Source organism: Nothobranchius furzeri, chromosome 5 (assembly GCF_043380555.1).
Source record: "Nothobranchius furzeri strain GRZ-AD chromosome 5, NfurGRZ-RIMD1, whole genome shotgun sequence".
Lineage (NCBI taxonomy): Eukaryota > Metazoa > Chordata > Actinopteri > Cyprinodontiformes > Nothobranchiidae > Nothobranchius > Nothobranchius furzeri.
In genome coordinates this window covers 42535628-42551596 of record NC_091745.1, presented here as the reverse complement: position 1 = coordinate 42551596, position 15969 = coordinate 42535628, and the positions used below count along the sequence as shown (strand labels likewise).

Below are 15969 nucleotides of genomic sequence, written 5' to 3'. Positions count from 1 at the left end.
AAAAGCCGAGTCAACACCAGAGCATTGCTACTTCGTAATAGAGCTGAGGTAAGTGTTAGCAATGGAGTTATCTGAGGTATGACAGTTGTTTTTTAACCAGCACATTAAACACTTACTGTTTACACAAGGCATTTTATAAAGAATATACAGTGGGGCAAAAAAGTATTTAGTCAGCCACCGATTGTGCAAGTTCTCCCACTTAAAATGATGACAGAGGTCAGTAATTTTCATCATAGGTACACTTCAACTGTGAGAGACAGAATGTGAAAAAAAATCCATGAATTGACATGGCAGGATTTTTAAAGAATTTATTTGTACTCACCAGTCTATGTAATTGAGTGCCCTCTCCTTTTAAGGTCTGTAATGGTGTTAGACAAGGAAGTATTCTGTCTCCTCTTCTTTTTACTGTCTATATGAGCGATCAGCCGAAGCGGCTTAATGACTGCAGAACTGGATGTGTGGTTGGTGGGACAATAATAAACCACTTAATGTATGCAGATGATTTGGTGATCTTCTGCCCATACAGTGCTGGCTTTCAGCAGTTACTGACGGTCTGCTCTCAGTATGGGTCAGAGTTTGACATCAATTTTAATGCCAAAAAAAGCCGTATTTTAATTGTGAGAAGCAAGGAGGACCGTAAGCTGGTTTTTTCCAGATTCCCATCCTCTCCATCTATCCGGTGCTGTTCTAAATGAATGTACTGTGATTAAATATTTGGGACATCACATATCTGCTGACCTGACAGACGATGTGGACATTTACAGACAGTGCCGTCTACTGTATGCACAGGCGAACACACTGGCATGCAGATTTGGAATGTGTTCTGTACCTGTGAAAACTGCACTGTTTAAAGCATATTGTACCCCTATGTACACTGCCTACCTATGGAAGCATTATAAGCAAAGCAGCACGAGGAAACCCACTGTTGCGTATAATGATGGGTTAAGGACAATGCTTAGAATGACAAGATGGTGCAGTGCAAGCACAGTGTTTGTTAGTGTGGGTGTACCTACAAGCCCTGCAGTGAGACGGAATCTCAAGTACAGTTATATGTGTAGATTAAGGGACTAAGAACAGTATAATCATGTCCCTGACAAACCCCACACAGAGTTCTGTCATATTTTATTCTAACGTGGAATTATTGGCATCTTAAACTTTATGTGAGCCTAAAATAGCTTGCACGTATTTTAACCTATTTTACATATTTATGTTTTTATTATCTGTTTTGGACCTTCTTGTGTCTTTAATAAAGTGATTAATTAATTAATAATAATAAATAAATAAATAAATAAATAGTTAATTTGACAATTCCAGGTTGTTTTTGTAGTGTGCCTTTCATAAGAAACATTAAAAAAAGAATACATCTTAGTTCCACTGACTATTCATTCGATGACAAGAAAGCTGCATTTTCTGAGATATTTTCAATAACTGAAAATAAAATGTTTGTTGGACGTATTTGATGCGATAACTCTAAATGTATGTATGTATTTATTCAACATGAAGACAATACACTACAATAGTCTTCAAGGGATGTCTATAAATAAACAAAAAGCATTTCCATGAATGACTCACTGCTTCATCACATGAATAGCAGAAACTTCAATTAAAACCAAGCAACTATTTACTATAGTGACTGGAAGGCCTGCCTGACCTTCAGTCAGAGTCTTTCCCCTTCTCTCGCATCCCTCATCAACTGCTTCCTTTTGGCTATCTGTTAGCACAGCAACCCTCCCAAGTCCAGAACAGGCACACAGAAGGAAAATGGGTCTCGTTCGAGTTCCATATTTATCATACTGGTGTAATAAAGGTTCTTTTCAATGAAACAGTCAGCTCAGCTTCTGTTAGTTTTATTATTATGAGGATTTCTATTACTATTACATGCACATTATTTTATGAGTTCTCAGGGTTTTTGGTCGCTGCAGTCCCACACAAACAAGAAAAAAAAGCATCTGTCATGGTGAAAAACCTGCTGAGACCCCCCCCCCCACACACACACACACAAATTTTGCAAAGCTTACTAAACAATACCCCAGTGGTCTAAAAAACAAATTTCCTGCAAGCTTTGTGAGCACGCTATTGACCAATTAGAATGCATGTGTTGCCTGTTTACAGTCAGAGACACATCAGATACAGAGTAGCAGCAGGCTAGAGGGAGCCGGGCATGCCTGCTAACTTTAGAAATTCACTGGTTTTATACTTATATTACTGTTAATTGGTCATCTTGTGTCTTGTTTTAAAATCCATATCTTTTTTACAAACTCAAGATATTGTCCAGTTCTAATCTAAACTATTTAATCCTCACCAGGGTCGAAATGAAACTGGTTTCAAATGCAACGTTTCCACATGCGCCAACTCAGGTTGGGTTAACTCAGGCCTAGTCCACACATAGCCGGGGTTTTTTGAAAACGAATATCCGCCCCTCCAAAAACTTGCATCCACACCACCGCGTTTAAAAAAAACTCTGTCCACACGTACCCGGATAAATACGTTGTTAAGGACATGCCAGACCTGTAGGCGGCAGTACTTCCCCCGTTCTTAACCTCGTCCTTCGTCTGTGGTCTTCCGCAAGGAGCAGTAATTCCGCTTGCAAAAACAAACAAGCAAAAAGCGCTTGGACAATTGATAAAGCGAGCGCAGCTCTGAAGGCTTCCATGATGCCGGCTAGTGTAAACACAGGTCGCACACGTGATGTCAGCATCTTTTTGTCGCAGAAAGTGACGTTGCGGACCTTAAAACTCCGGTTTTGTCTGTCCACACGCAGACACCCAAAACGGAGAAAACGCAGATCTTCACTTTGGCCGGAGTTTTTAAAAAGATCCGTTTCCGTGTGAAAAAACTCTGTTTTCGTGTGGATGACAGGCCGAAACGTAGAAAAATATCTACGTTTTGGTAGATCCCCGGCTACGTGTGGACAGGGCCTCAGTTTAACTCTAGTCTACATTTATGGAGTGCTTTTCAATTACAATTGAGAAACGGCTCTAATGGATGTGCTCATCAGAAGAGGCGGACACCAAAGTTGAACTAGTAGCGCAAAGTGATCTGTACATAACACAAACAACACCATCCAACAAAGGAGGTGATTCTGAACTATTTGCTCAGTCGTAGCTTGTTGGCAGCAAGGCGAAAAGTACAGAAGAGTGCGGGAGACTCCACCTTATAGCCAATCAGTGATTAATAATCTTCTGGCGTTGCTTTTTCAGCCCAGCATGGCACGCTTGGTGATGCATGGTATGCAGAGCTTTATTGCTGAAATTCAACACAAGTAAATTGCTATCTTATTAAGAACCTGGGATACAGTTTTAAAACATAAAACTGCTCAAAACTACTAGGTGGCCAACTAATTATTGAGTAAACACTAATGTTATGACCAGGCTCAAAATGCCACCACAAAAAATAAATAAATAAATAAAAACTAAATCAAAAGTCGCTTTTAAAAGACACCACGCAGGTAAAATGGTGTAATTCTGCCTCCATGGTGTGTTTTACGTAAGCGTCATAGCCGCATGGCAATGAGCAAATTGTGTGGCATTTGTGACGCTAAGCTCGACTTGAGAATGAAGATTATGTCTTGGTACAACAGAAGGTGGTGTCATGATCACACGTGGAATGTCCGCCGAGCTCCAGCCAGAAACTATCTACTAAAAATCAAAGTAAACGCGCATATGTTTAACTTTTGTAAACCGAATCACCTGAGATGTCAAACTGGAGAGATGCAATGCAGGGCTCCGGGAGCTTCTCTGCATTGGAGCGGAAGCTCAGATTGTGGAGAACAGACACCTTTAGGAGTGAAAAAGACGTAAGGAGCACAGCTTCAATCGCAATAAAAAACAAGTTATGTCCAGGCTAAAAGGAAGTCCGTGACTGGGCCCACACCCTCTTTATACCGCGATCTTTTGTGAAAAGCACACAATCGCGCCACATCCAGCACGATCTGACCACTTATGAACGCCCAAAAGCTCCTGATGCTGGCTCTGCTTGCTACAAATTAGAGACTTTGTTTTATGATAGAGGCTGAAGGTAATGAAGATAATTCATCAAACCCAAATGAACTTGTCACAATTAAATTTACATTGAAAAGCATAGAAGGTAGTCAGATCAGTGGTATATGGTGTGTATGAATGAAGGACATGTGGACGTAATGACCAAACTCAGAATAACAGTTTAGGGGCAAGGCATTAGGTAGGTATGAAACTGGAAGGGGAATAACGAAACGTTACATAATATTAAATAAATATTTACCAAATGTCTGGATGATTAATGTTCTTTTTATTCTTATTTTATTTAATCTTTTCAAACATTCTATGTATACAGATCTAAATGCCAAATGAGGGTCTTATGAAAACCTTCAAATAAATGTCAGGTTTTGGATAAAAGCGTCTGCCAAATAAATAAACATAAACATGTCAAACATTTAAAGCTCAACAGGCAATCAAATGAACTTTTTACTCCTTTAAATGGGTTGGTATGGAAATATAACTTTGAAATATAACAGATCTATAAATGATCTCGTCCTATACTGAATCCAAATGATTTGGAGTATTTAGTTTATCAAATCACATTTTTAATTAAACAACGACAATGTTAAAGTCTTATAACTTTTCAAAGAAATGTGTCATACTTCAAGCAGCTCTACACAGTACAAACACTGGCTCATCACACACATATACACACAATACTTCATACACACACATATACACACAATACTTCATACACACACATATACACACAATACTTCATACACACACATATACACACAATACTTCATACACACACATGTACAAACAAGAGCTTAATTGCTGTAATTAACAAGCTTAATTTAGAGCATTGCTTCTGACTGTTGATGTGGTGTGTGGGTGTCTAGGCAGGTAGCACAATCATCGTGGATTAACCCAACACACACTTCTATATGCAATCATCCTCTCTCAGACAAGTTTACTTAATAAATGCATATGTCCATGCTTACTGACAATTTTATGCACATGTATGTGGATGTCCACATGTGTGGGCATCCACATACATGTGCATAATCAGCAGCCCACACAACCCTTCAAACAACAAAATGTCAGCTTTAACCTACTTCCACACACAGTTTGGATCTACAGGCTTGACCTTTTGTGTGCGCCTGTGCATGACATAGAATGTCTAGATACATCAAAGCGTTGCCATGTGTGCATGTGTAGATCTAGTGCGTACTAGTATAAGAAACAACATGGCAAAGCATGCATATATGGGTCAGACATCATCAAAGTTCAGTACAATCCACTATCTGTGTAAAGTATGTTGCTCTGGTAAAAGCAAATATATGAAAGCACAGAGTAATACGAGGGATCCTGCATCATTGCATTTCTCTGTGTGTATCTGCTTTGTGGCTTATTTTGGAAGCTTCCAAAGAAGATAGACTGCTGCATGAAGGAGGATTGGGGATCTGGGGGGCCTAACAACTTCAAAAGTTGAGAACACAAAAAAATAAAAATAACACAAGAATGATGAATGTGGCTGAATAACTTCTAATCTTATCACTCCTTTCAGGTTCTAAAGCCCCATTCCCATCTGTACCGGGTCGGCCCGGGCCGGGTAGCGTAGGTTGTTTACATATATGGGTGGCCTGGTATTTTTCCGGGCCAACCAAGGCTCATTCTTGGCCCTCTTCCCGAGGGGGTCTGCTTCAGGCTGACCAGGGCCAACACACCCACTGCTGACAGCAATTCACACCTTCCATTAGAGCAAGCCTCTGATTGGTGGGTAGAATCAGCCCATATGGGCTTAAGGCAAGGATGTGTGGAATCAACCGGGCCAGGCTGGGGCCGACTGGGGCTACCCGGCCCGGGCCGACCTGGTACAGATGGGAATGGCCCATTATTCTATCTATTAGCGCCTTGGGCTTCCTGACAGGGTTGCGGAAGGCGCTTTATAAATAAAGCTTTGATTGGTTGATTGATTGATTGATTGATTGGTTGATTGATTGGTTGATTAGTTGGTTGATTGATTGAAATTAAACTCAGTTTGAGGAAAACTGAAAAAAATCATTGTTTGAAAAGAGGAATTCAAATATTTTTAATTCAAGTTTGCTAAGAAAAAGAACAAAGTGATTTTGATAAACTTGCAAAAAAAATAACTGTGAATGCTCTGGAATGCTTTAAGTGTGTCAGAAATGTTTAAAATTGTGTGAATGTTGAAACTAAAGCTGTGTACCAAAGTGAATGTATCCCTTGCATACAATGGTAACGACAAAGAAGAAGGGGAGTTAGTTTATTTATTTCTTACTTTAAACATCTATTTTCAACATGCAGAAATGAGGAAAAATGCCTAGATGTAATATTAAGGTTCTTTGTTTTTATTAATCATTCCCTCTCAGTCTGATAGTGTTTGAGTCATAATGCATTCTGGTAGAACGGCCCAAGTCACCATACGGTGTGATTACCATGAGCTTGGGTTGCCTTGTGGATTTAAACCCAAGAAAAACCAGATGAACAAAGACTGAATTGAAAACGTTACTTGAAATGTACATTGAAATGAAGACTATAAAAAAAGAGGATTAATGATAGTAATGACATAGAAACATGAGGGGGAGGTTTATTTAAGTCGGATAGTTCTGGGTTGGTTTTTCTAACGCCTTAAGGCACAAATATTAGGTCCAATTTGAATATGTGATGCAGTAATGTGGATGCATTTCAGCAGCTATGGTTTCTACACTTAATTGGCTGAGAATAGTGTAGAGTTTAACAAACAATGGGTAGTTCTGACAGGTCTTCTGTTGGAATTAGTCAAATTTGTTCTGAGTTCATTATGTGGGGCATTACTAATTGTAAAGATGTCACATTAGCTTCTCCATGTATGGTTGGAAATTTACTTTAATGTGAGTGCCTGTCTAGGAAAGCCAAGTGCTGCATCACACCATATTATATTATACTCAAGGGATAACTTTGTGTCTTACTTAAAACTTTCCCCTTTCTAAGTAGATAACCATATGATGATCTTTGCAGAACCGTGGCATGATCTCCAGGTGTAGATTTAAATCAAAGCGGATTTGCCATAATAAATGATTAACCATGAAAAATGACTTTTAAGAATGAGCAAAACACTGCTGTGAGGCCGTGATGGTCTATCACCACAGTAACAGCCCATAAGACTTTGGGGTGCAGCATTGGGGAACATGGTGGCATGATATGGGGCCAATGTTCACTGGTGTGGCTAGGCGACAACCCCTTTGTGCTCGTATGGAGTTGCATTCTTGCACATAGCTGCACCCTGATGTGTTCCAACATAATCGTGCCTGGGTATGGGCCACTGTGAGCGTACAGTAGTCACTAACACAGAGTGATGTCCAAGCCTTGTCCTCGAGGACCGCCATCCAGCAAATATTTTTAAGTATTTCTTCTTCTCACTGGCTAATTTAGGCTTGTGCAGAGCTTGATGACCTGCTGAAAAGGTGAGATGCATCTGGTTTATAATGGTTTAGGGAGTTCTACAGTGCTATTTTACCATGCGCTGTGATGAAGCTTTAAATGCCAAGGGCACTCAGGATCTGATGGAGTTAATGTGTTGGCCCAGTGATAGATTTGCCTTTTGTCTTGTAAATGCTTAAATAGACACCTGTCTCAATAACGCCTAAACTGTAAAGTAGTTGAACTGAACTGAAGATGATGAATGATAAAAGCAGCAAAATAAAACATCAAACTTGAAAGCACGAAATTAATGTGTGTGGTTACCTGGGTTTACCTGTTTATCTATGCATAATGATACAAATGGATTTGAAACTAACTTTTTATATTTAATTAGTGATGTTTAAGGAATCCTTACGATCTGCAGTCTAAAGGACATTTGTCAGTTATTAAGGATTATGTCAGTGGGAAACAGATTTAAAATCAGTACATTAAAGCTCAAAGACATTGTTAGCCCTCTGTTATAAATCAAAATCTTTATGAAACAAGGACTAACGGCGCTCTGCTAACAACCAACCCAATGTCAGCCTATAAGATAATGAACTTGTATCGTACGACATTAAAAGCCCATGACTTGAGGCTGAGAGAAAGACAGCAGGTTGATGGGACGATCAGATTACAGGGAATGTGTGAGTGAGGAGGGAGTCGAAGGAAGCCACAAGGGCAGATCTCATTTCTGTAGGGTTCAGAGACCGCAGAAACCATGTGCTTTTGGCATTACCCCCCCCCCCCCCCACACACACACACACACACACACACACACATGTGCGCGCGCGTCTCAAAACTGAGATTATTTATGGAAATGAGTTCCTATTAAAAAGTCATTGAAGTGATAATGGTTCATATCAACTGTCACGAAGTCAAAGTAGTGGGTGCGCGCGCGCGCGCACACACACACACACACACACACACAAACACACACATATGCATGCAAACACACACAAAGCGTGTCCAATCCCAGTGAGTCCCCTGTAGATGAAGACAACACATATACCACCATGCACATATTTCACTACATTGTTGTTATTATTCAGACATAATAAGGTTTAACTCCTTTCAATTCAAGGCTGTTGACCTAATTTCTTTGAGCATTGCTCGCGTGAGTGTGTGAACACGCAGGTCTGTGCAGGACTTAATTTGATAAATAATAATTTGTCTGGTCAGTATTTATGCTAATATATTCATGAGCCACTAGCATCCTCATGTTTGTGTTTGTTATTTCATTGTGTGTGTGTGTGTGTGTGTGTGTGTGTGTGTGTGTGTGTGTGTGTGTGTGTGTGTGTGTGTGTGTCAATATAGAATTATATAGCTTAGCCAGAATGCACTCTGCTCTCTGCTTGTATTAATTTAATTTAATGTTAGCTTATTTAATAACATGCATGCATAATGAAGTACTGTGCTATAGAACATTACCCTATTATGTAAATATTAGTATTTTTATGTAAACATATGAGCCGTGTTCTGTATTAAAACTCTGGAATATGGACTGTGTTTTATTTAGTGAATAAAAACTGAGGAACAGATCTGTCTTGTACAAGGCCGCGGATCCAATCTGCCATGAGGGACACGCCACAATCAACATGTTAAACCTTTATTAACCCACTCACTCATCTTTTGTACCCGCTTAATCCAGTTCAGGGTCACAGGGGACCTCAGACTACCCCAGCAGTCACTGGGAGAAAGGCACCCTAGGTTACCAATCCATCACACAAGCTAACCTTTCGTGGATGTTTTTTGACTTGGAATAGAACCAAACACTGTTTAATCTCCATATGTTTCTGTTTTCATTTAGGTCTGGGCATTTGTTAGCATATTTATGTTTGTCAAAAAACACAAAAATCCCTCATTATGTAAAAGCAGAGAGTAAAAAGTTTCCCTGTGTTCTACGATTATACAGAAAGAGACTAGCACACAGAGACAGGCATGCCCTGACATGTGCAGACATGAATCCAACCACAGAAGCGTGTTTATCCTGTAAAAGCCACCCTTCTCTTGGCAGCATGTGGGTACCCTGTCCTGTTTTAATCAGGTTTATGAGGATTTAAATATCTTATTTGACACAATGAACAAAGTAACATCAAACTAATCTGAAATTCTACTTCTACTCTTGTGTGAGTTCATTAACTTTTACTTTACGCTTGACTGAAAATTCATTATTTTTGTATCTTTTTTATGTTTGTGGCAATAAGGCTACATTCACATTAAAGCAAATGATAATAAAATCATTGTGTGAGATAATGTTTAATTTTTTGATTTAAACATCAAGATGATTTCCCCTCAGATAAATTCAATGTATATTTCGATAAGCCACAGGGACTAAAATGTGCTCTAGCGTGTTGTTGGGTTAAAACGCTATTCCCAACCACTTTGTTGTCTCAAAACTTAATGTAGTTTTGCTATAAAAGTCTAAGAGTTAAACAAAAATAACTTGTGTAAAGTAAGTTGCGTGGTGGCGCGGTTGTTAGCACTGTGGCCTCGCAGCAAGAAGGTTGCAGGTTCGAAACTTGGCGGCGGCCTTTCTGCGTGGAGTTGCTTGTTCTCCCCATGCAAGCATGAGTTTCCTCCGGGTACTCTGGTTTCCCCAACAGATCACAACATGCCCTATAGGTTATAAATTGTACGTCGTTTTGGATGAAAGCATTTGATTTTGTCACTAGGACCATCAGGATCAGGACCATGGATGAGGGATGGAACGTAGATGGACCGGTAAATCAAGAGCTTCACCTGCCGGTTCAGCTCTCTCTTCACCACGACAAACCGTAAAACGCCCGCATCATTCTAGATGCAGCACCAATCTGCCTATCGATCATGAACAATACCACTGAGATACCTAAATTCTTCCACTTAGGGCAGGACCTCATCCATGACCCACAGAAGGCATTCTAGCCTTTTTTGCCTAAAGACTATAGTGTCAGATTTGAAAATGCGAATTCTCCTCCGGGCAGTTTCACACTTAGCTGTGAATCACTCAAGGAAAAGCTGGAGATCACATTCTGATGAAGCCAATAGGACCACATCATCTGCAAAAAGCAGGGGTTCAATCACCAAGCCACCAAAGGGATCCCCTCACCACCTCGACTGCACCCAGAATTTCTGTTATGAACAGAATCGGTGACAATGGGAATCCTTGGCGGAGTCCAACTCTCATTGGGACCAAGCCCAATGTACTTTTGGCAATGAAGGCCAAGTTATGGCACTGCTCATACAGGGATCTAACAGCCAGTATCATGGGGCCCTGTACCACATACTCCCGGAGAACCCTCAAAAGGGACACGGTCAAATATTTTCTTCAAGTCCACAAAACACATGTAGACTGGTTGGGCAAAATCCCATGCACCCTCCAGAACCCTACTGAGGGTAAAAAGGTCCAAAATTTTCTTAAATCACCAAACATTGAATTCAGGAACGTCTTGGTGCATCAAACACAAAATGTTGGTATAAAAGGAAACAGCTTAATCTGCAACGGTAAAATTCACTTTAAGTTGTATTCAGATGACATGAAAACCACAAAAAACAAAAACTTCCACGACATTAACTTTTCCCATATGGACTAATTGATCTTAAATACTGCATTTCAGAATTAACATCTAGTACCGATGGAACTTAGGGAACTTTCTAGATATTTACACTACAAACTGTTTAAAGAGCAAGTAACGTCTAAATTAACTTTTTTTTGCTGATGAACTGTATAAATGAGTGTCTAATAGTGTTTTAAATGTGTGTATTCATTATTTTAGCATTTTGGTGCATTTTCTTTAAAAATTAATTTTTCAGCCTAAAAACCACAGTAATGCGCCACCTTCAGCTTAAAACACAGAATTTGACACATTTTGAATAAATTTTAGCCAATGGCTAAAGAGTAAGATACTACGTAAACCAGTAGAGTACTACGTAGCAGCTCTTGTGCCAAAGTTATAAAGCAACGAGAGTCTCGGCCACGCCCTGTGGCGAGTTGGGAGTTGGATTTGCAAGCGAGTGTAGGACGGTTAGCGGTAGTTCAGCATTAGCATATATCATTAGCATATTCTAGTCTTTAGCATAGCTTTTAGTGTTATACATACTTATTTAGTGTTAGCTTGGCTGTTAGATATTGTAGTTTAGTTAGTGTTTAGCTGTTAGTTTTATTAGGAAAGTAATTCAGGTTTAGTGTTCCATATCGTTAGCATATATCATTAGCATATTCTAGTCTTTAGCATAGCTTTTAGTGTTATACATACTTATTTAGTGTTAGCTTGGCTGTTAGATATTGTAGTTTAGTTAGTGTTTAGCTGTTAGTTTTATTAGGAAAGTAATTCAGGTTTAGTGTTCCATATCGTGTTAGTATGGTTAAAAGGTGTAGTGTAGTTGGTTGTGGTGGCTCTGTGGGGTTGCACTCCTTTCCACTGGACTTAGAAATTAGGCGCCAGTGGTTGCGCGCAATCGGTGTACTGGAAAACAGTCAGCTCCCGCCTGGTGCTGTAGTCTGCAACCAGCATTTTACCCGCGATTCCTTCGCCAACATGATGGAGTTTGAACTGGGTTATTCTGCACGTCTCCGTTTGAAGAGGGAGGCCGTGCCCACCGTGGCTCTTCCACGAATTAGATGCAGCCCACCGACTCTGCTCCCCCACCATGGCGGGCTCCAGTCTGAGGTGAGTAAGCTAAATAAAAGTTAACATCTTCTAAAGACAATTTCCTACCTAAATGCAAAGTTTGAGAGACGTGGTTCACTCCATTTAGCTAATATCAGCCTGCACTGCCTTCGGGCTAATTTGTCAAGTTCACAAAATGTGGAACGGGATGTAAGGTTAGAATCAGCGGCGAATCGGAACATTTCTCAAAGCCCTGGCCGACAAAAAAGGTCCACTTGACTATTTCTGTCAGGCTCGGAGAAAATTCGGGTTGTTTTTGTGTCAGTCGGTAATTCAGCAACAGTGGCTCTAACGCAGCACTAGTTGACAGACATCATTACAGCGTGAAATCCAGCTTTACACCAAAGCCTAACCCGGTTCTGTGAGGAATTCTGTTCAGGAGGTCGCATTTCAGGTTCTTCACATCATATGTGACTGACTTTGACGTTATAATAACGATCACACACTAGGAATGTTATAAAGCGCCTATATATATATATATATATATATATATATATATATATATATTGGACAGTTTCTTTTGTATATTATATGACTTTATAAACTCCAACAACAATGTGCTTCTATTTTTTGTTTCAGGCTAAATCTACCCAAGACGTTGGCTGTCAGACTGATTTAGTAATCTGCAAAAATGCACTTGTCCAGGCTCATGTAAAGCCTTATCGACGTAGCAAAGGTGAATTATTTTTAATAATCTTCTATGTAAACATTTTATTATTACCTTCTAGTTTTAATTTGTTTTACAGATTATTGTTACACGTGATTTTATGCTATTTTAAACATTTATAAATGTGCTGCTTCTTTGTATTTTACATAGCCACACAGTTTAGAGCTCCCAGCCGCAGTGTGTCTTGTGACACAGGTACCGTGACGGAAATTCATCTTCCACAAAGTCCCAGAGCTGCGTCCACACCCCTGAAAAGACCACGATATGAGGTGTCTGTTGTTGATCCCAGCTTCCACCTCAATGACAGTGCAAGCTCAGTGAACTGTTCAAGGTAAAAAAAAATTATAACATTTTAGAATTTTTTAGTTATGACCATATATATAAATGTATGTGTTCTATACAGCTCTTTCACTGAGGTCCATCCACAAAAGGACAAGAAGTACATTGTTCATGAGAAACAGTTGCTGGGGCTGTTCAGAAGGTGTCCCGTTTGTACCGGTCGTTGTGTTGTGAACACAACAACAGTCGGCACACTGCTCCGTGTGACACAACGGTGTTCATGCTGTGAGCACTACAATGAATGGTCCAGTCAGCCCATGGTGAACAGCATCCCAGCAGGAAACCTCCAGCTCTGTGCTGCTGTCCTTTTCACAGGCTCATCATTTAGCCAGATTTCTAAGGTATAGGCCAAAACTGTTTAGGTTGTTTTTGATAAGGTCTGTGCGTCTCTCATTTCATGACGTAACTTTTCATATTTTAGTTCCTGGGTGCCTTCAATGTGCAGGGACTGTCCAAGCAGTCATTCTGTCGGCATCAGGCAAAGCTCTTAATTCCAACAGTGAGCTGGCAGTGGCAGCTAGAGCAAGCTGATATCATCCAGGAGGCTACTGAATCTGGACCTGTGACTCTTGGTGGTGACATGCGAGCTGATTCACCTGGTGAATATGTTTAAATTTATTTATTTTATTCCTTTGCTATCAAATGTAAATTAAGTAATAACTTGCATTTCTTGAAGGACACTCAGCCAAATATGGCAGCTACACCATGATGGATCTCAAAAGAAACAAAGTTATTGATATCCAACTTGTACAGGTACAACATTACCTGATGATTCCAAAACATTTAATGGTTAATTATTCACAGATCAATGGAGAATTATGTTTATTTTCAGAGCAATGAAGTTGGGAATAGTGTGCGAATGGAGAAGGAGGGATTTGTGAGAAGTCTGAGCACACTTTTGGAGAGGGGGGTCGATGTGCAGCAAGTCGTGACTGACCGCCACACAGGAGTGCAGAAGTATTTGAGGGAGGAAAAAAAGGAAATCAGTCACTACTTTGACCCCTGGCACATGGGAAAAGGTAATCTTTGGGGATGTATATAGTGAATATTACAGGATTTTTTTTTCTATTTTAAATGTGGGTCTATTTGGCTCTCCAGGAATTGGTAAGAAAATCGAAGAGCTGGGGAAGAGAAAGACGACCCAGGATGTGAGACTGTGGAAGCAAAGTGTGGTGAACCACCTCTACTGGTCAGCATCCAGTTCCTCCTCAGGACAGGAGGCAGTAGCAAAGTGGACTTCAGTTGCCAACCACATCCAAAATGTGCACAGCCATGACAACGCCCTGTTCCCTAGCTGTCTGCATGCACCTCTGGATGGAGAACAGGCAAGACAGTGGCTCAAACCAAGTAAGTGTAGCATGTACTCATTACAGCTGAGCCTTTACTGTTTGGTTTATTTACATTTAAAACACGTCACCCCACAACAGAATATTTGTCTTCACCTCCTTCAACATGGAGAAATATTTTTTGAGCATGTGAGTAACAGACATCACATGTAGCTGCTAAGGTCACACACCACCATTTGGCCAACAGCAATTAATTACTAAGAATAAAATGCTGTGCAGAAATTTAAACACACGAGTGCGCCACACAACTCATGGTTTTAGGCAGAACAGCCATAATTGACATAATATGTACTAAAATGCCGTAAGTAATGACCACACCTGTCTACAGCACTATTAGTCACTCTTTCATACATTTGTCATCTAAAAATGTCAGCTATGGGTAACTTTTTCTCAATGGAAATAATAGCAACATTCTAAAGTTGATCAAATTGTAATTTTTGTAATTAACATTTTCTACGTAGGCACAGCATCATGTGAGAAGCTCACTGCCATTCTGTTAGCTCCACGGTTTGTGAAGGACGTAGAGAAGATAAGCCCTCAGTACCACACATCCACCTTGGAGGCTTTCCACAGTCTCATCATCAGATTTACTCCAAAAAGTCAAGTCTTCTCCTTCAAAGGAATGCTGTCTAGGTAATGAATACAACAAATGTTCAAATTAATGCCTCTAATTGTTCAAATTTTAGCATGAAATGTAGAATTTTGCCTCAAATCTACATGGTTTGTTTATTTGATTATTTCAGATTACAAATTGCTGCAATGCACTATAATGAAAATGCAGCACGCTCACATGCAGCAACAGCAACTGGTGAGCTGAGATATGCTGTAGTGTACCCAAAGTACAAACGTGGAGACTACACAGTGAGAGCCCTGAAGACCAATCCAACCTCATGTATGTCATATATTGTATGATAAAACCAAAATGATGGTCATGGAGAGCTATTGTAATACTGAAAACCCTTTTCCAGTATATGTGCACAAGCTTATGGACCTGCTGTTCGACTCTGTGGTGGTGGATCCTCTCCCATATCAGGAGTACTCGGACAAAATTAAGGTTCCAGAACCGCTCTGTGCCCAGTTCCAAAGACCAGATAAACGGGATGCTGTGAGCAGGCACAGGTCCAGGTTTTAAAGTGCACGTCAGGTGAGCTACACAGGAGATTGTAATTATTAGTTAGTACTCTACTCTGTGTGGTTTCTCCTTTTCTCCTCCTCAGCCAGGCTGCACACCACTGTACGACAGAGGAGTTACCTGTCGTCATTATGGATCTTTATGCTCATCCACTCGTGACTCATGCTGTCCACCTCCCAGATGTCTATTGATCTCTACAACCTTTCTGCTCTGTGGCTCCCATACAACTTGAAAATCTTGGCCGTATGTAACATAGCAAAACTCACCAGTCTTGCTTTTGTAAGTCATACTAGTCATACTAATATTACTTTTTCCTTAGAGCCTCCTGATCTTGTAACAGAAAAACCTGTGCTCCCGGGATCCATCTCCACGTTTGTCATCACAGTGAAAGCTACCTCCAGTCTAAGGAACC

The 15969-nt window shown here is 40.2% G+C and overlaps 2 protein-coding genes across 2 annotated transcripts in view; one reads left to right on the top strand and one right to left on the bottom strand.

The window, feature by feature from the left end:
* Positions 1-15969, bottom strand: part of cdkal1 (CDK5 regulatory subunit associated protein 1-like 1) — a 355999-nt gene that overhangs the window by 156896 nt on the left and 183134 nt on the right. The gene's annotated exons all lie outside the window — the stretch shown is intronic.
* On the top strand, positions 11086-15557 carry LOC139070100 (uncharacterized). Its single transcript, XM_070551767.1, has 11 exons — positions 11086-12073; positions 12653-12749; positions 12891-13071; positions 13144-13420; positions 13501-13678; positions 13756-13832; positions 13912-14098; positions 14178-14426; positions 14887-15058; positions 15169-15317; positions 15394-15557. Exons 1-11 carry the CDS (start codon positions 11765-11767, stop codon positions 15555-15557), a joined length of 2040 nt encoding a protein of 679 aa, XP_070407868.1. The 5' UTR covers positions 11086-11764.

What these genes read in the sequence shown, in the direction of transcription:
- LOC139070100 (XM_070551767.1), top strand. Translation starts at nt 11,765, where the DNA reads ATGGTTAAAAGGTGTAGTGTAGTTGGTTGTGGTGGCTCTGTGGGGTTG. An exon ending in CATGCGAGCTGATTCACCTG is followed by an intron (nt 13,679 to 13,755) that starts GTGAATATGTTT and finishes CATTTCTTGAAG; the next exon opens with GACACTCAGCCAAATATGGC. An exon ending in AAGACAGTGGCTCAAACCAA is followed by an intron (nt 14,427 to 14,886) that starts GTAAGTGTAGCA and finishes TTTTCTACGTAG; the next exon opens with GCACAGCATCATGTGAGAAG.